Source organism: Oncorhynchus keta, chromosome 10, assembly GCF_023373465.1.
Source record: "Oncorhynchus keta strain PuntledgeMale-10-30-2019 chromosome 10, Oket_V2, whole genome shotgun sequence".
Taxonomy (NCBI): domain Eukaryota; kingdom Metazoa; phylum Chordata; class Actinopteri; order Salmoniformes; family Salmonidae; genus Oncorhynchus; species Oncorhynchus keta.
In genome coordinates this window covers 28,793,559-28,812,062 of record NC_068430.1, presented here as the reverse complement: position 1 = coordinate 28,812,062, position 18,504 = coordinate 28,793,559, and the positions used below count along the sequence as shown (strand labels likewise).

The following is an 18,504-nucleotide window of genomic DNA, read 5'->3' as shown; positions in this document are numbered from 1 at the left end:
CTAGGTTAATTGAGTTAAAACGAAATAAGTCGAAAACTGAATTATCGCAAATGTACTTTTGTACCTACCGGTGGGGCTGAGGAAACACAGGCTTGGGATGGAAGTAACGGCAGGCGAGAAGTGCATGTTTATTATTTGCAACACATGTAATATAATCCATCATTTCATGTTTGTGTTGATTCAATAAATAAGGTTATAGGTTTGATATTTAAGAAAATGAACCATGAGTATTTTGCCAATATTTTGCCTTATAATATTAATCAGACTAAAAATGGATCACATAATAGCTATATTAACCATAATGTTCTCATCTCACTTTAATAGGAATGTAGTAAGATATGTTTTTTCAAAATGTTCATTGACTATTCCAGCTTAGCCTTACCAATGTTACATCCGCACCACCCCTCTCTCTTGTATCTTCTCCCTGACTAGCATCCAAGACTACCAAGAATTTCAAACTTAAGCTGTCATTTAGTCACTAGTAATGGTTAAGACAATAAAATGTGTTTGTAACCTTAAAAAATGAAACAACTACAACAACAAAAATTACTTCCAGATCTTTTTATTCATTTTTTTTCGCTCAATAAAATTGGCGGAGAGCACAGATATGAGGGCTTGTGTGGATAAAATGCCAGAGACCAATTCTTGTCCCAGTCCGCCCTTGAGTACAATGCACATTCAATTGTTTTAGAGATGAGTGCTGAGTAGCTAGGGAACAGTATGAGGGGAGGATATGAATGATAAATTGTAACTATCTTTTCAGTATTGTGTATTTGGATTCAAGAGGCACGTCATACTTTTCTTGTTCTTTTTTAGAAAACAGCTCCAAAAGCTATGATGAATGCATTAGGAAATGTGTATATTGTCTATAATTTTACTGTCTAAGTAAAATGCACATCATTACTTTGTTTACAAAATGATAAAGTCTGTGAGTTCAGGATATACTAATTTGTTTTCCTGATCATGTTTTTTAGAGTCCACCTGAGGAAATGATGTATCCAGTCTCTAACTTACAAATGGTACATACAGTGTGTAATGAATTTTCTCCTCTTCTTCCGAAGAGGAGAGGCGAAACGGATCAGAGGACCAATACGCGGCGTGGTAATTGTCCATGGTTCTTTTTAATACGTTAAGGTACACATGAACAACTGACTACAAAAAACAAGAAATGTGAAAACTCAAAACAGTCCTATCTGGTGCAAAGACAGAGACAGGAACAATCACCCACAAACACACAGTGAAACCCTTGTGAAAGTATTCTGCCCCCTTGAACTTTGCGACCTTTTGCCACATTTCAGGCTTCAAACATAAAGATATAAAACTGTATTTTTTTGTGAAGAATCAACAACAAGTGGGACACAATCATGAAGTGGAACGACATTTATTGGATATTTCAAACTTTTTTAACAAATCAAAAACTGAAAAATTGGGCGTGCAAAATTATTCAGCCCCTTTACTTTCAGTGCAGCAAACTCTCTCCAGAAGTTCAGTGAGGATCTCTGAATGATCCAATGTTGACCCAAATGACTAATGATGATAAATACAATCCACCTGTGTGTAATCAAGTCTCCGTATAAATGCACCTGCACTGTGATAGTCTCAGAGGTCCGTTAAAAGCGCAGAGAGCATCATGAAGAACAAGGAACACACCAGGCAGGTCCGAGATACTGTTGTGAAGAAGTTTAAAGCCAGATTTGGATACAAAAAGATTTCCCAAGCTTTAAACATCCCAAGGAGCACTGTGCAAGCGATAATATTGAAATGGAAGGAGTATCAGACCACTGCAAATCTACCAAGACCTGGCCGTCCCTCTAAACTTTCAGCTCATACAAGGAGAAGACTGATCAGACATGCAGCCAAGAGGCCCATGATCACTCTGGATGAACTGCAGAGATCTATAGCTGAGGTGGGAGACTCTGTCCATAGGACAACAATCAGTCGTATATTGCACAAATCTGGCCTTTATGTAAGAGTGGCAAGAAGAAAGCCATTTCTTAAAGATATCCATAAAAAGTGTTGTTTAAAGTTTGCCACAAGCCACCTGGGAGACACACCAAACATGTGGAAGACGGTGCTCTGGTCAGATGAAACCAAAATTGAACTTTTTGGCAACAATGCAAAACGTTATGTTTGGCGTAAAAGCAACACAGCTCATCACCCTGAACACACCATCCCCACTGTCAAACATGGTGGCGGCAGCATCATGGTTTGGGCCTGCTTTTCTTCAGCAGGGACAGGGAAGATGGTTAAAATTGATGGGAAGATGTATGGAGCCAAATACAGGACCATTCTGGAAGAAACCTGATGGAGTCTGCAAAAGACCTGAAACTGGGACGGAGATTTGTCTTCCAACAAGAAAATGATCCAAAACATAAAGCAAAATCTACAATGGAATGGTTCAAAAATAAACATATCCGGGTGTTAGAATGGCCAAGTCAAAGTCCAGACCTGAATCCAATTGAGAATCTGTGGAAAGAACTGAAATCTGCTGTTCACAAATGCTCTCCATCCAACCTCACTGAGCTCGAGCTGTTTTGCAAAGAGGAATGGGATAAAATTTCAGTCTCTCGATGTGCAAAACTGATAGAGACATACCCCAAGTGACTTACAGCTGTAATCGCAGCAAAAGGTGGTGCTACATAGTATTAACTTAAGGGGGCTGAATAATTTTGCACGCCCAATTTTTCAGTTTTTGATTTGTTAAAAAGTTTGAAATATCCAATAAATGTTGTTCCACTTCATGATTGTGTCCCACTTGTTGTTGATTCTTCACAAAAAAATACAGTTTTATATCTTTATGTTTGAAGCCTGAAATGCGGCAAAAGGTCGCAAAGTTCAAGGGGGTCGAATACTTTCGCAAGGCACTGTATGTACAGTGCATTCGGAATGTATTCAGACCCCTTGACCTTTTCCACATTTTGTTACGTTACTGCCTTATTCTAAAATAGATTAAATCGGGGGGGTTTCACCCATTAACGTACACACAATATCCAATAATGACAAAGCAAAAACAGGTTTTTAGAAATGTTTGCAAATGTAATAAAATAAACAAAATGTAAATACCACATTTACATAGGTATCCAAAACCCTTTACTCAGTACTTTGTTGAAGCACCTTTGGCAACAATTACAGCCTCGAATCTTCTTGGGTATGATGCTACAAGCTTGCCACACCTGTTTTTGGGGAGTTTCTCCCATTCTTCTCTGCAGATCCTCTCAAGCTATGTCAGGTTGGAAGGTGAGCGTCACTACACAGCTATTTTCAGGTCTCTCCAGAGATGTTAATCGGGTTCAAGTCTTTGCTCTGGCTGGGCCACTCAAGGACATTCAGTGACTTGTCCCGAAGCCACTCCTGAGTTGTCTTGGCTATGTGTTTAGGGTTGTTGTCCTGTTGGAAGGTGAACCTTTTCCCCAGTCAGAGGTCCTGGGTGCTCTGGAGCAGGTTTTCATCAAGGATCTCTCTGTAGTTTGCTTCGTTCATCATTCTCTCGATCTTGACTAGTCTCCCAGTCCCTGCCACTGACAAACATCCCCACAGTATGATGCTGCCACCACCATGCTTCACCATAGTGATGGTGCCAGGTTTCCTTCAGACGTGACACTTGGCATTCAGGCCAAAGTGTTCAATCTTGGTTTCATCAGACCAAAGAATCTTGTTTCTCATGGTCTGAGAGTGCCTTTTGGCAAACTCCAATTAGGTTGTTGTGCCTTTTACTGAGGAGTGGCTGAGGAGTGGCCACTCTACCATAAAGGTCTGATTGGTAGAGTGTTGCAGAGATGGTTGTCCTTCTGGAAGGTTCTCCCATTTCCACAGAGGAACTCTGGAGCTTTGTTAGACTGACCATCTGGTTCTTGGTCACCTCCTTGACCAAGGCCCTTCTCCCCCGATAGCTCTGTTTTGCAGGGCAGCTCTAGAAAGAGTTTTGGTGGTTCCAAACTTCTTCCATTTAAGAATCACTGTTTTCTTGCTGCAGCAATGTTTTGGTACCCTTGGTTTTTGCTCTGACATGCAGTGTAAACTGTTGGACCTTATATAGACAGGTGTGTGCTATTTCAAATCATGTCCAATCAATTGCATTTACCATAGGTGGACTCCAATCAAGTTGTAGAAACATCTCAAGGATGATTAATGGAAACAGGATGCACCTGAGCTCAATTTCAAGTCTCATAGCAAAGGGTCTGAATACTTATGTAAATAATGTGTTTTTTTATACATTTTCAAAAATGTCTAAAAACCTGTTTCTGCTTTGTCATTATGGGGTATAGTGGGTAGATTGATAAAGATTTTTTTTATTTCATCCATTTTTAGAATAAGGCTGTAACATAACAAAATGTGGAAAAAGGGAAGGGTCTGAATAATTTCAGAATGCACTGTATGTGGATGTTCATTGAAGGCCCATCTATGATAAAAGAGATAGTGGACCAAATAAAAGCACACATTCTGGCTCTATTGTGTTTGTGTCGTGTTCCGGATATTTGTAGGGCATGCATATCTGATGGCCAACAGAGGAAATCGATGTAATCATGCTTGTAATGTATGCAATATATATTTTTCACATGTACATAACAAAATACACATATACACATCAATTGCTTTATCTTTTCACACGTCAGTGCTAAACTTGTCATCAGAATGGCCTTATGGTAATTACGCCCTCTGATAGTCATGTATAGCTATCAAGTTCACTTTCCCCTCATCCTACCTTATCTTAATCTATTACACACTCCACCTATCCTCCAAAAAGAACCCTTACGGTTATATGGTTCACCTTATATAGTTATGGCTGTTTAAACTGTTTACATTTCCCATTTCCTGTCCATATCTTATCACAATATCATTTCACAGGAGGAGAAGAGGTGAAAGTGTCTCCATACAACACTGCACATGCTGGCAATCATTTTGTTCTGCAATGCTCCTGAATGGTACACCTGAGATGGCGGAGGCAGTGAGGAGAATGAGCTGCCTTTGTGTGACACCAGTGAATTATTCACGACTAACCACGCCGGCTGAATCCAGATCCCTTTATGGGCTTCTGGAGCCTATGCTATCAGATGGCCAAATAGTGTCTATGTCACAGAGGACACCGGTCAAATTGCTCCCTGCAGGACACACCTCCCTGAGATCATCGCATCGCTGCCGGCCCAGCTCTTTGTTATGACCCTGGCCTCGGTCAAGCGTGTCGTTATCGGCAACACAAATTACAATTTGACAGCTTAACTGCAGTGACTGAGTGACAGGACTCAGGCGTGACAGAGATGTATGTATTGTATGTCAACGCAGTCTATAAATATGGATGATATTGTCAGATTCATACAGTCAACATTCCTTTTTGGCATTGAGGCTCTGTCTTACAGTACGGTGTGTGATAGAAATGTACTTACCCAGTCATTGTTTTTAGAAGTCTGTGCTTAAATGTATAGTTAATTTCTATAAGAACATGATCCCTGGCCTCTTTTCCTGTTGTAGCTGAGCCAAAACCAATGTGTTTTATAGTGTGTTGTATAGTGAAAGATATTTCATCTTTAGTTTTGTCTGTGCAAACAACTGTATCCTGGTCATGATGTCCTTAAATGTGACCAATCAGCCTTTCCCACGCCTTAGTCAAACCACGTCTTCAGCAGACAGCAGCCTGTCATGTGTTTGAACTGGATCATTATTTTCTTGTTGACATAGGTCTGAAATAGAGACATATGATCCAGGCAACTCCTCCAAATACAGTCATGTAAACATTAGGCTCAACAGCACTATAGTCTGAATCTGTGTTTAACCTTGTGATGATATAGTTTCCAAATTGTTCAAACACTTAATTAAACCACTCAGTAAACAACATGATCAACTCATCTTGTGATGAGACAACAAATGTAAATATGTACACTGGAACTATCTAAGTATGACTGTTCTCTACGACATAGTGAAGGCCAGAGCAAACATGATCACCTGTTGCAGGTGTAATGTGACCGCTGCCCCGCCCCAGCAGCGAGAGATGCAAATAGTGTTGGTATCAGTTTACAAGTTGTCCAGAGAGAAGAGAGAGAACAGACACAGTCATCAGACCTCTACAGCCTGTAGGTTACCAGCTACCATTGGCTAAGATGCACTGAAAATAAATACCCAGACAAAAAGGTTGTTCACCTTGGCAACTCCTCCGTTTAGTCATGCCCATAGCAGATCTGCTGGGTGTCCAGTTCGACATGCAACTGCTGGGGAAGCTGACGTGTTCCGTGGCCGCTGTTCTGCTCATCTCCTGGGCTTACAGATTCTACAGCTCCAGGGGTACAGCAGCTAAACCCCAGCTCTATGTGAGGCCTCCTCCAGACAGGCCCACTGAAGCACCCATTGGAACCTGTCTGAACTGCAAGATGGAACTGCGAGCTCCAACCACAGCCAAACATGACACAAGGAGTGATGGGGACAAACAGCCTGGCCACTCACAGAGTGATGACCTGACACCTGACAAGACCAATACAGGGACAGGGGAAGGAAAAGTGACCCAGATTGAAGAAGCAGGCAAGTTAACAAACACTAAGGAAATGGCTGCATTGCAGGAGGAATCGAATGTAGAGGAGGACAACAGCTTGGAGTTGGAGGAAGATTTCCCCGTGTTTGTTGAGGAGGCTGAGATTAAGACCAATAATTGTATGTTTGGATCCATCTTGAAACTCCCTGATCCTAATGACAGTGGGCTGGCCAGCCCATCAGGCCGTCGATCCCCTTGCTTTCTGCAGAGGCTGGAGGGCAGTGTGGGGCTGGGTGTCGGCAGAGAGCTGCGGCAGGACATGGGGCTTCAGGGGGCCTACTCCAGCTTTCTCTCCAAGGCAGAGATCACAGTGGAGGATGCCAACCTTGTGATGGAAGGACCTGGGGACCAGAGCATTGTGCGGGGAAAGATCTATGAATACTTTGTGGAATCTTCCTCGCACTCCATCACAGACTCCATATTGGGTCAGTTTGAGGGGAATTCACTGGACTCACAGTCTGTGAAATTTGGAAGCCGTGGCAGCAGCCTCACTGAGCCTCCCTCGTCCCTAAGCCCCATCATCATGCGTGATCTGGTTTTGCCACAGAGTCCTGGTGAGAGGCCGTTCTCCCCAGTTAGTCCGGAGCCCACATCTCCCATCAAGCCGGGTCTCATACGCAAGGAGAGCTACCTCACAGCGGCTGAACATTCAGAACTCCTGATCACCTCTCTGATACCCAGAGCCTCGACCCAGCTGAGGCCCCACTCTCAGGCCTATTCATCAGGGGATCCCAGCCCTGTCAGTCCCCTCAGTCCCACAACAGACACCAGGGGCCCCAGTGCATGGGAGAGGCCCAGCCTAGAAACCATAGCTGGGGCTAGATTTGTAAATCTGCCTCAAGAAAACATGGGCAGCTCAGAGTTGGAGAGCTTAAAGGCCAAACTTGATTTGGGCAACTGCATGGAGGTGCTGGAGCAGTCTAAGAAGCATGGGCAGGCCCCTCTGCAGCAGGCAGCCCTCAGAGTGATGTCTGACAACTACCTCCAGGTCCTCAGGGACCCAGGTCTGTATGGGATGCTGAGAGCAGGCGAGCGGGATGAGATTCAGAAACAGCGCATGAGAGGAAGGCAGTTCTTAGTGGCAGCCAACATGGTCCCTCAGGACTGGGTGGGGAGTAGTCCTCAAGGGACAAAAACAGAGCAGCGAGCCACCAACAAGCCATCCAGTGGTCTCTACTGCTATGATGATTATATAGACAGCTGGCACCGATTGTGTCCCATCCCGCAGGAAGTCATCTCCAAAGGCTGTGCCGTGTGCACTATGGACAACTACTTATTTGTAGCAATGGGGGGCTGCCAGCAGGGCGCAGACAGAGAGATGAAACCTTCCAAGAGAGTGTTCTGCTACAACCCTGTAACGTCCATTTGGAAAGAGATCAGTCCTATGAATGAGTCCAGGCCCCACTGCAAACTGGCAGCCCTGCAGGGCTGCATCTATGCCATCGGAGGGGAGTGTTTGTCTACCGTAGAGCGCTATGACCCCCGCTCTGACAGATGGACTTTTGTGGCCCCACTGCCCAATGATACATTTGCTGTGGCCCATCATGTCACGGTGTGTAATGGGGAACTCTTTGTTCTAGGGGGAACACTGAGATACACACTGTTGCGCTACAACCCAAAAACCAATGTGTGGAGGAAAAGCGCAATAACGGGAAGCAAAATGAGGACCACCGAGATAGTGGGAGTAGGAAACTTTCTGTATCGATTTGATGTCAACCCACAGCTAGGCATCAGTGTGTACCGCTACCACACCGTGGCACGACTATGGTATGAATGCTGCACCAAACGCCTCGCCCACTGCCCTGCCTTTCAGTGTGTTGTTGTGGACGACACCATCTACTGCATATGCCACCAGTTCACCATGAGGTTCCTGGCTGATGAGATCTCTCCGAGCTTCGTAGCGGATGATTTGAGTGTCCTCACTGCAGCTAAGGGCATCCTTTTCCCCTTTGTACTCTCACTTCCTGATAAGAAAGCTCTCCAGACCAGTGTGTGACCAGGAATGATTCTCCTCAGCACAGACAAGGACAGAGCAGTGAGGGAGTATCTCGTGTTTTTATGCACCCAGGCCATTTTCATAGCTGAGAGTGTCCTACTGGGAAGCACAGCTGTCTTAATCAGAGGCAATGAAAGTAAAATATTAACGCCATTAATGGTAATTAGACTACTGCTTGTTTAGATTTATTCAGGGTGTACTGCCATAGAAACTCCATGTTTTTGCTGCTTGTTCTTTTCATTTCCCTCCTTCCTTGCACTACCGGGTTACTTCTAAATCATGTAAATATAAAAATAATTAATAAACAAGTCTTAAGTTAATTCACTCAACCATAATGCTTTGAAGTACTGGGTTGATATGATAATAATCCATCACAGTGGGCATCTGTGTAGGGTACAAACATTACTCACACAGGACTGGACTCAATACAATTATCCACAGTTGGTCTGTAAATATGACATGATGTAGAAGGTTGTGACAGAGCATAATGTACTGTATGTGAGCTTCAATAAACAAAAGTCAATGCTACTTTTGAATCTCTTCTAAGATTGGAGTATAGTATTCGCCTGTTTTCTTCTGCTGTTGTTTTCAACATTGTTGATATTAGAAGTTATTAATGCACCAACATAATGAATGACTGTGATGAAAGTACTCTTGATTTTATAAACAAATATTTATTGTTACATTTGTACAATATTAATCAGCAGAAGAAAGAAATATGCAAAAAAAAAAAAAAAATGAAAGCAGTTCAGCATTGTGTTGGCATTTAAGTCATGTTGTTGAATCATGATTTAAATGAAATATGTTTTCCTTCCAGACAGTGAGTGATTTTCAATTATAAGTCATCAACAATTTAACAAACAGAGCTCTGCTGTGTGATGTGTCGTGTCTGACTGTAGAGTAAATCAATGAATTTGTAGGATGATAGATGTGGTGGTTAATTGATGTGTTGCATAATTACATCAACAATATACATGTTTGAATGAATGTTTAAATGTCTAATAGTTTTTTCATTCAAATCGAGTTGTCTCACAAAGAGCAATCATTGACTAAGAATAATTGAGTGGCACGACACCCTTGTCTGGGATTCCATTGTGTGACATGTCGCTATAGCGCCATCATGTGGTTTAACTAACCAAACATACAAACGAGTAATTGATAACACATGATCTACCCACATTTTCTGACTCACACAATAATCAACTTGAGTATTGAAATGAGTAACGGAGAGGCGGGGAGAGGGCTGCACTAGCTGAGGCAGCAGGAGAATAGAGACACAGATGGTTGACGATCAAACACATAAGCATATTTTATTCCTCCTAATTAAACACTTTGATTCCCTGTAATTAAACACCTAATGGAATGGGAGTTAGACAGGCCCCCTCAGAGTTTGCCTTGCATCACTCATTGCTCCTGATATGGACACCCAGGTCAGCTCTGACATCAACACTCTCTTTGATTTCCAAAGCATCTAGGCTAGGGTATTTGGTATTTTGGTATTTTATTAGTATCCCCATTAGCTGTTGCGAAGGCAGCAGCTACTCTTCCTGTGTCTACACAAAACATGAAACATGACATAATACAAAACATTAATAGACAAGAACGGCAAATAGCGAAACAGTAAATTGAAAATATTAAGTGCAAGGAAAATAATTAGCATGTGATTATCCTAAATGTTCAGATGTGTTTTGCGGTCACTCCTTCCTTCCTACACACACACACACACACACACACACACACACACACACACACACACACACACACACACACACACACACACACACACACACACACACACACACACACACACACACACACACACACACACACACAGCCTAGATTTCAAGAGATTATAATGAGACTCCTGTTTAATTTTATACATATTTTGATATCCCATATGTTCTGCTTCATTTAATTTTTCATGCCTTGGAGCACGGAGTATCGAAACAGCGTGTGAGGCGCCATCTCAGGGCCCGAGCTCTGTGTCTACACAACAGACAGGGGAGGGAGGATGCTGGCGGAGACTGAGTTGTCTGGGACCTGTCTGCAGGGCCGTTGTTTCAGATCCATGTCCTTGTTGATTCGATTGGCAGGATGGAGCTTACTGGAGTGGCCTCGTGGCACACTGGCGAAGCGGGGCTGGCAGAAAGCACTGAGTGGGTACTTCTGGTACGCTGACCTATACACACTCAGCGCAGGGAGGGGGGACTGCTGCTGGTCCAGACGGACCTGTCTAGACTCCACCAGGCCAAAGTTAGTTGGAGGTGCTGGAAGGGAGAAGGGAGGGAGAGAGAGAGAGGGCTCAGCTGTTACAGTGCTGCAGTCATTAATTATATCTGTGACAGATTTGGAACAATCCAAGGCCATTTATTCTGCCTGAACTTTAATTGTTGAACACTGCATCTTTGTTCTTCACGGTTTTTCTTTACTTGAGACTAGTTTGTAATTACAGCTGAGATTTTTCTGTGCCACAGTCAAGTAAATACAAGCTTTTTAGAATTCAAACATACTGTGCGATGATTTTTTACCATATACAAGTGGGTTTGTCAAACCAAGGTGCTCTGTTCCGTATGGGTTTTGCACTCAAAACTTGGTGGAACCAATGCTTTAGAAAGGGGTTATTCTAATGTTGACTTCCTTTCTTACCCAAGCTTGGGTGGTCAGACTTCTCTGGCGTCCACGCCAGCCTGTCTGGATGCCAGGAACGCAACGGAGGCAGGGTGGAGGTGCCCTGGCGCCCATACATCTCATCATAGAGGGTGACCAGGTAATGGGAGGGCAGCGTGCCATGGTGGGAGAGAAGCAGCTTAGCAGGAAGGCCCTGGAACGCAACGCAACCCACTATTCTACTGGCCATCCATTGCTTTAAAAACAATGGCAGATTGCACACTGTTTCTTTGATTGATTAGCGCATTACCTCTGGGGATACGAATAATCTAGGTTTAGATTTTGTTCTAACAGACTTTTAGGCCTAACTTGAATGGCATTTTGCTAATGCTAATGATATCATGATCCTGCTGTGTAAGACTGACCTCAGCTTTCCGCAGCGCCTCTCGTCTGAGGATGACGTCTGGCCGGTGGTCCCACTGTGGCTGGTAGTCTGCACGGTTGGTGCTGTTGGCTGTCTTACACTCTCGAGTGAACTGTCTTGGACAGACAGGGTAAATAGACAGGAAGAGGAGGAGGAGGGGGTGAGAGGAGGAGAGGAGGGATTGCTCAGCCACTTAAGCATGAGCTCAGCAAAGCTCACACTTCACCATCGATCCATGCTGTTGTACAGTATTTCTAAAGACATCCCTCTAGTCAGATCCTGAAGCAGCAGCCCGCGGCCCTGCCTGGCGTCAATGCAATTAGACTGCCTCTTGAGTCTCTCACACTGGGAGTCTGTGCTGATGTAGCTTAACTGAAGCCCTCTAATTATTTTTGTATAGATTTGCAAACCGACAGAGAAGCAGCAGAACCATTGGAAACCAGCCATTGAACTAGTTTGTTGAAGATCTTTGGCTACAGAAAGCAGGAGGTACAGCACATTCTCACACTCAGTGCAGGTTTTTCTTGTGAGAATCTCATTTGGATCGAAAGAAAAGGCTGCTGCACCCACGCTTTGCTGTAATTAAAACTCTTAATAATGACTTTTGATGACTCTTGCCAAATGTTGCATTATTTGATGAATTGGCAACATTCATCACAGGCAATGCATGATAGCAACAGCAATTCATTGAAAATCCCTAAATAAATGATTAAAAACCATACCTGAAACTTATCTTCCACCCAGTTGCCAATAAGAACATTGTTTGCATACTTCTGCTCTATTCTCCAGCCAGGTTGGGTCCATTTATCGTAACTCTTTTCCTGATTTCCCATACTGTATGTGGTACTGCACATGGTGTCACATACATCCGATTAAGAGCTGGTTTATTCCTAATATTAGAGCATAGTTAGATCAAACAGAACGGGATGATGGTGCATTTCACCTGCTCTCATTGTGACATAGAAAGAGGAAGCTCGGTTGCTATGGATACAGCAAACATTCTGTGACTGAAACAGAATAGTGGAACAGTAGTGGAGGCAAACTGAAGGCAAATGACCTGCATTGTGATAACACTTGCAGTACTTTAGAATGGTGCTGTATTTTTGAATGTCAGAGAATTCTGTTAGCATATAGCTCATACATGCAATACACGTCTTCATTTAAATCATAATTAACATAATAGGATACATCTTTCTGTATAAATTAAAATGAATGACTTAATAACAGGTTAAAATAAGAGTAAAACATGTTCTAAGTTGTGTAGGAGTTCATTAGCTTTGCCTGTAAACAGAGCAAAGTCACTTGCCAGGAACATGAAAAATCTAATCTCGAAATAATCCCTATATAATTTTAATCCAAACACCAAACATTAACATCGATTTGATCAGTTTAGTGTCTCTCAAAGCGTTTTTACGTAGTTTAAAGTTCTATCTACAGCCCATGTTGCAGATGGGAAAGTTAACCAGCCTATTTTTTTATTCCATTAGTCTAAGGAAGCGGTCTGGCATGTGATGCCATGTGACTACCAGTTCCAGGTCCAGCAGCCACTTCCTGTACAGGATCCCAACATCCTTCAGCATGTCGTACACACAGGTCAGGATAAAGGCCGGTGGGGTCAGACGAATAACAGTGTCATCCTCCAGGAGCGGGGACACCGGATCCAGACGGTCTTTGATTTTGTGGTACACCTCTCTGTTGTAATCAACGCTGAGTGTACATGCTGGCGGTGGCACCGCACCCTACACTCAGGAGGGAGGTGTTCTGGGGAGAACCACTCCTTGAAGGCCATCCTCATCTCAGCAGGGATGTGGTTCCCCTCCAGCACAACCTGGCACACTGATGTGTCCCCGTTGAGATACTGCAGGAAGTAGAATGCCATCCGGCCACAGAACAATATGGGCACAGCATGATTCTGCTGGTATGAAGGAAGGTTGAAATCTGCCATCTGCAAAACTGGGTAGATGAGGACCTGGGCACAGGGAAACAGCAGATGTCCATTCTTTCTCTTGGCCAGACGCTGTCACAGTATGGCTGCCAGATTTACCCCAGCACTATCACCCCCGACTGCCACTCTTCCTGGGTCCACCCCGAACTCTGCCTCTGCCACAGACAGGAAGTGACACATTGCAGTCTCAGTCATCCAGCTGAGTGGGATACTGATGTTCAGGGATAAAACGGTATCTAAAGAGGGTAGAAAAAGGAGCAACATGTCTTTGACAACTTCACAGCCCTTTTTACTGTATTGATCTGCTTTGGAAGCACATTTTGAGTCAGTGAGTCAGAAAGTAAAAGTTACCCAACAGAAACCACTGTGGTTTCAGCCTCTTTGGCAATGTGCCTGCAGACCTCATCTGCAGTATTTGATCACAAGAAACAGAACATTAGTGTTAGACTAGAGTAAACAGAGAATGAAGCTTTTCTTTTTTTATATAAGCAGGCCCCTATTGTAAGATAAATAAGCAACATTATCTAGACATCAGTTTTTTCTTAGGTCATCTACAAGTCTATGCTAGGTAAAGCTCCTCCTTATCTCAGTTCACTGGTCACGATGGCAACACCCACCTGTAGCACACGCTCCAGCAGGTGTATCTCACTGATCATCCCTAAAGCCAAAACCTAATTTGGCCGCCTTTCCTTCCAGTTCTCTGCTGCCTGTGATTGGAACGAATTGCAAAAATCTCACAAGTTGGAGACTTTTATCTCCCTCACCAACTTTAAACATTTGCTATCTGAGCAGCTAACCGATCGCTGCAGCTGTACATAGTCAATCGGTATATAGCCCACCCAATTTACCTACCTCATCCCCATACTGTTTTTATTTTATTTACTTTTCTGCTCTTTTGCACACCACTATCTCTACCTATACATGACCATCTGATCATTTATCACTCCAGTGTTAATCTGCTAAATTGTAATTATTCACTCCTATGGCCTATTTATTGCCTACCTCCTCATGCCTTTTGCACACAATGTACAGTATATAGATTATTTTTTTCTACTATGTTATTGACTTGTTTATTGTTTACTCCATGTGTAATTCTGTGTTGTTGTCTGTTCACACTGCTATGCTTTATCTTGGCCAGGTCGCAGTTGCAAATGAGAAATGGTTCTCAACTAGCCTACCTGGTTAAATAAAGGTGAAATATATATATATTTTTTAAATAACCTAAAGCCCATCCTCCACCATTGATATACACCAGGCCCTTCCTCAGGCCCAGTGAGCCAGCTGTGGGCTCATACACTCTGACTGGCACCTCAGAGAAGGTGAGTTCCGTCACATGTAGTATAGGGGGAACTGGTCTCCAGGAACCGTCTTCTGAACCACCCGGGGAACCTGACCTGATGACAGACGAACTTAGATATAAGGTTAACATGAACCATTGTGAAGTGAAATATTTTCCAATTGCCACAACATAGCTTTGCTTTTCTTGTTGCTTGCTAAGCAACGATGAATGCAACAACATAATGGATAACCAGTGACACAGTTAAGGTTTTACCAGAAGGTGGACTACAGCACAGTACTGTGAAAACTCTGCTTGAGTGTCCTTACCCGAACAATGACTTTGACTTTTTGTCATTTATTGTTCTCTTATCAACACCATTGAAGTTTATCAGTGGTTAGTGTACATTGAAAGGACAAACATATTTTAAAAGAGCCGAGTTCTCTTTTTAATAGTATTCAAGTATGAGGATGTTTTTCTTTTCACCAAGGAATACGTTAAATAAATTATTTTTTCAGAGACTTGAACGTGATTTGACTGCAGAAAACATCAAATAATAAGCACTAACAATTCCATAGATAGATACACACCACAATTGCTATGCCAACAAACATGCCATGAACTACATGTAGTTTCCCTCGATTTGCAACCCCTTGAGGAATGTCTGAATTCATCAGCTCAGAACACAGTAGACCAATTACCAGGCTGAAATCAAGGCAGCAAAGCCAATTATTAAAATTGCAGTGATGATGTCCATGGTGCTTCTAGTGTGATCCCAGGTAGGCTACAGTAGAAATAGCTAAGTCATTAGGTATGCATGTTTTATCCAGCTGCTTTGGTTTTATTTGCCCCTCCTACATCTTTGTGTACACCCTGCTCTGACCTTGTTCTATCTAAGTGACTTTGAGTGGCAGTAACAAAGCGACATTCATTATTTTATTCCATGTATTTTATGGACTCAAGCAATTAGATACATATAACACATATTTCACAATGAGCTATTTTTATGAATATACAGTCTCTTAATTTGTATAAACACAGGATAGAAATGAATACATTTTTAATGTCCTGTAAAAAATGAAAACTGCTTTCACATTTATTGTGAAGCAGAGGATCTGAACTTTCACTGTTCATCTGTAGATGGCAGTGATGGCTTGAGTGATAGCAGACCATGTTCCCTAGTCTAAACAAGTGGCAACAAAATGCATGGTATTTGGAATTGAAAACATATAAATGTGTTGTTGTTTACAAAACAATTGATGTTCATTATAATTCATAATTAAATATAAAATATATACAGTACCAGTCAAAAGTTTGGACACACGTCTTCAGTTCAAGCGATTTTCTTTGTTTTTACTATTTTCTACACTGTAGAATAATAGTGAAGACATCAAAACAAGGATAAAACACATATGGAATAAAGTAGTAACCCAAAAAGTTTTAAAGATGTAGATTTTATGTTCTTCAAAGTAGCCACCCTTTGCCTTGATGACAGCTTTGCATATTCTCTCAACCAGCTTCACGAGGAATGCTTTTCCAACAGTCTTGAAGGAGTTCCCACATGTGCTGAGCACTTGTTGGCTGTTATTCCTTCACTCTGTGGTCCAATTCATCCGAAACCATCTCAATTGGGTTGAGGTCGGCTTACTGGCCAAATAGCCCTTACACCGCCTGGAGGTGTGTTTGGTATGGGATGGCGTATCGCTGCAGAATGCTGTGGTAGCCATGTTGATTAAGTGTGCCTTGAATTCTAATTGTAAATGGAATCAAAAATCTAAAATTTGGATTAATCAGACCAAAGGATAGATTTCCACTGGTCTAATGTCCATTGCTCATGTTTCTTGGCCCAAGCAAGTCTCTGATTCTTATTGGTGTTCTTTAGTAGTGGTTTCTTTGCAGAAATTTGACCATGAAGGCCTGATTCACGCAGTCTCCTCTGAACAGTTGATGTTGAGATGTGTCTGTTACTTGAATGCTGTGAAGCATTTATTTGAGCACCCCTACCATGTCACAACACAACTGATTGGTTCAAACGCATTAAGAAGGAAGTAAGTTCCACAAATGAACTTTTAACAAGGCACACCTGTTAATTGAAATGCATTCCAGACTACCTGTCACGCTCTGACCTTAGAGAGCTTTTTATGTTTCTATTTTGGTTTGGTCAGGGTGTGATTTGGGTGGGCATTCTATGTTCATTTTTCCATGTTTTGTATTTCTTTGTTTTGGCCAGGTATGGTTCTCAATCAGGGACAGCTGTCTATCGTTGTCTCTGATTTGAAACCATACTTAGGCAGCCCTTTTCCCACCTGTCTTTGTGGGTAGTTGTCTTTGTTTGTTGGCACTATTGCCTTTAGCTTCACGGTTGTTTTTGGATTGTTTATTGTTGGCGTCATATAAATAAAGGAATATGTACGCTCACCACGCTGCACCTTGGTCCTCTTCATTCAACGGCCGTGACACTACCTCATAATATAAAACATATTTTGATTTGTTTAACACGGTTTCTGTTACCTCATGATTCCATTTGTGTCATTTCATAGTTTAGATGTCATTACTATTATTCTACAATGTAGAAAATAGTAAAAATAAAAACTTGAATGAGTAGGCGTGTCCACACTTTTGACTAGTACTGTATATATATCTTATTTCAATGCCTTGTGATTTGTAATTCTGTGAAATGTGCAAGAAAATGACAGCAACTGGAGCTGTGTTCTAGGACTAGCCAACCGTTTAGCTGTCAGAGTCTCAGCCTTCTGAGAATCTGAACCCAGTACAAAGCTTGCATTGTGAAGCTGTTCTTTCAACCAACCTATCACAGTTTCAGCAGCTATACCCAGTAAAAGTGACAAGGCCTGCGCCAGAAATAACATACTGGAATCTTGTCGGCAGCCCATGAATTCACTGGATTTGTTTAGAAGGTATTTATACAGGTCTCTATTTGCCACCTTGACAAGTTTCTGGGACTGATCCATTTCTGTATTGTCACAGAGAAAGATGTATTGATATATCAATACATCAGGGGTCTTCACAGTCCCCCATCTTCATTGTGAATACAATTAACTTATATCACATGAAGTAGTATGTAATTATGTCTGCCAGAATTATATAGCCTAAAAGCTCTAACGTAGCAGGCGTAAAGGAAATACCTGAAACTAGATTTCCTACATACTTTTCAGAGGAGGTTCTTTTCTGCACTGTTCAACGAATCCAGTAAATGTAGAGGAGTTAAGATGGAGTGTCGCCTTGTTAACATCCAAAAGCGGAAGTTGCATCACAGGCTCTCTTTCCATTTCACTTGAAAACCGGAATAATCGTCTGGGGCTGTTTTTCAATGTTCAGGCCAGGCCCCTGAGCTCCTGTGAAGGGAAATCTTAATAGTACAGCATACAATGACATTCTAGACTATTCTGTGCTTCCAACTTTGTGGCAACTGTTTGGGGAAGGCCCTTTCCTGTTTCAGCTTGACACTGCCCCCGTGCACAAAGCGAGGTCCAAACAGAAATGGTTTGTCGAGATCGGTGTGGAAGAACTTGACTGGCCTGCACAGAGCCCTGACCTCAACCCCATCAAACATCTTTGGTGTGAATTGGAACGCTGACTGCGAGCCAGGCCTAATCGCCCAACATCAGTGCCTGACCTCACTAATCCACTTTTGGCTGAATGGAAGCAAGTCCCTGCAGAAATGTCTCAACATCTAGTGGAAAGCCTTCCCAGAAGAGTGGAGGCCGTTATAACAGCA

General features: G+C 42.5%; 2 protein-coding genes and 1 pseudogene across 3 annotated transcripts; 1 reads left to right on the top strand and 2 right to left on the bottom strand.

Annotated features, from left to right (window-relative positions):
• Window positions 1-6,028: 6,028 nt before the first annotated feature.
• klhdc7a (kelch domain containing 7A) lies at window positions 6,029-9,041 on the top strand. Its single transcript, XM_035777603.2, has one exon. The coding sequence runs from the start codon at window positions 6,156-6,158 to the stop codon at window positions 8,511-8,513; it is 2,358 nt and encodes a 785-aa protein (XP_035633496.1). The 5' UTR covers window positions 6,029-6,155; the 3' UTR covers window positions 8,514-9,041.
• A 126-nt stretch (window positions 9,042-9,167) lies between these two features.
• cfap107 (cilia and flagella associated protein 107) lies at window positions 9,168-12,507 on the bottom strand. 2 transcript variants are annotated; one of them, XM_035777605.2, is made up of 4 exons: window positions 12,267-12,507; window positions 11,546-11,660; window positions 11,160-11,334; window positions 9,168-10,780 (listed from the first exon to the last, which is right to left on the bottom strand). In XM_035777605.2, exons 1-4 carry the CDS (start codon window positions 12,311-12,313, stop codon window positions 10,500-10,502), a joined length of 618 nt encoding a protein of 205 aa, XP_035633498.1. In that variant the 5' UTR covers window positions 12,314-12,507; the 3' UTR covers window positions 9,168-10,499. The 2 variants fall into 2 exon arrangements, with proteins under 2 accessions (XP_035633498.1, XP_035633497.1); XM_035777604.2 differs by having other exon boundaries at window positions 11,546-11,656.
• A 293-nt stretch (window positions 12,508-12,800) lies between these two features.
• Window positions 12,801-15,085, bottom strand: LOC118389471 (arylacetamide deacetylase-like 3; annotated as a pseudogene).
• Window positions 15,086-18,504: the final 3,419 nt, after the last annotated feature.

Bases quoted from the DNA above. Each gene is read 5' to 3' on its own strand.
- klhdc7a (XM_035777603.2), top strand. From the start codon at position 6,156: ATGCCCATAGCAGATCTGCTGGGTGTCCAGTTCGACATGCAACTGCTG.
- cfap107 (XM_035777604.2), bottom strand. From the start codon at position 12,398: ATGTGCAGTACCACATACAGTATGGGAAATCAGGAAAAGAGTTACGAT. The intron at 11,657-12,266 runs GTATGGTTTTTA...TGTCCAAGACAG, and splicing joins GGGTGGAAGATAAGTTTCAG to TTCACTCGAGAGTGTAAGAC. The intron at 10,781-11,159 runs GTAAGAAAGGAA...TCTCCCTTCCAG, and splicing joins GTCTGACCACCCAAGCTTGG to CACCTCCAACTAACTTTGGC.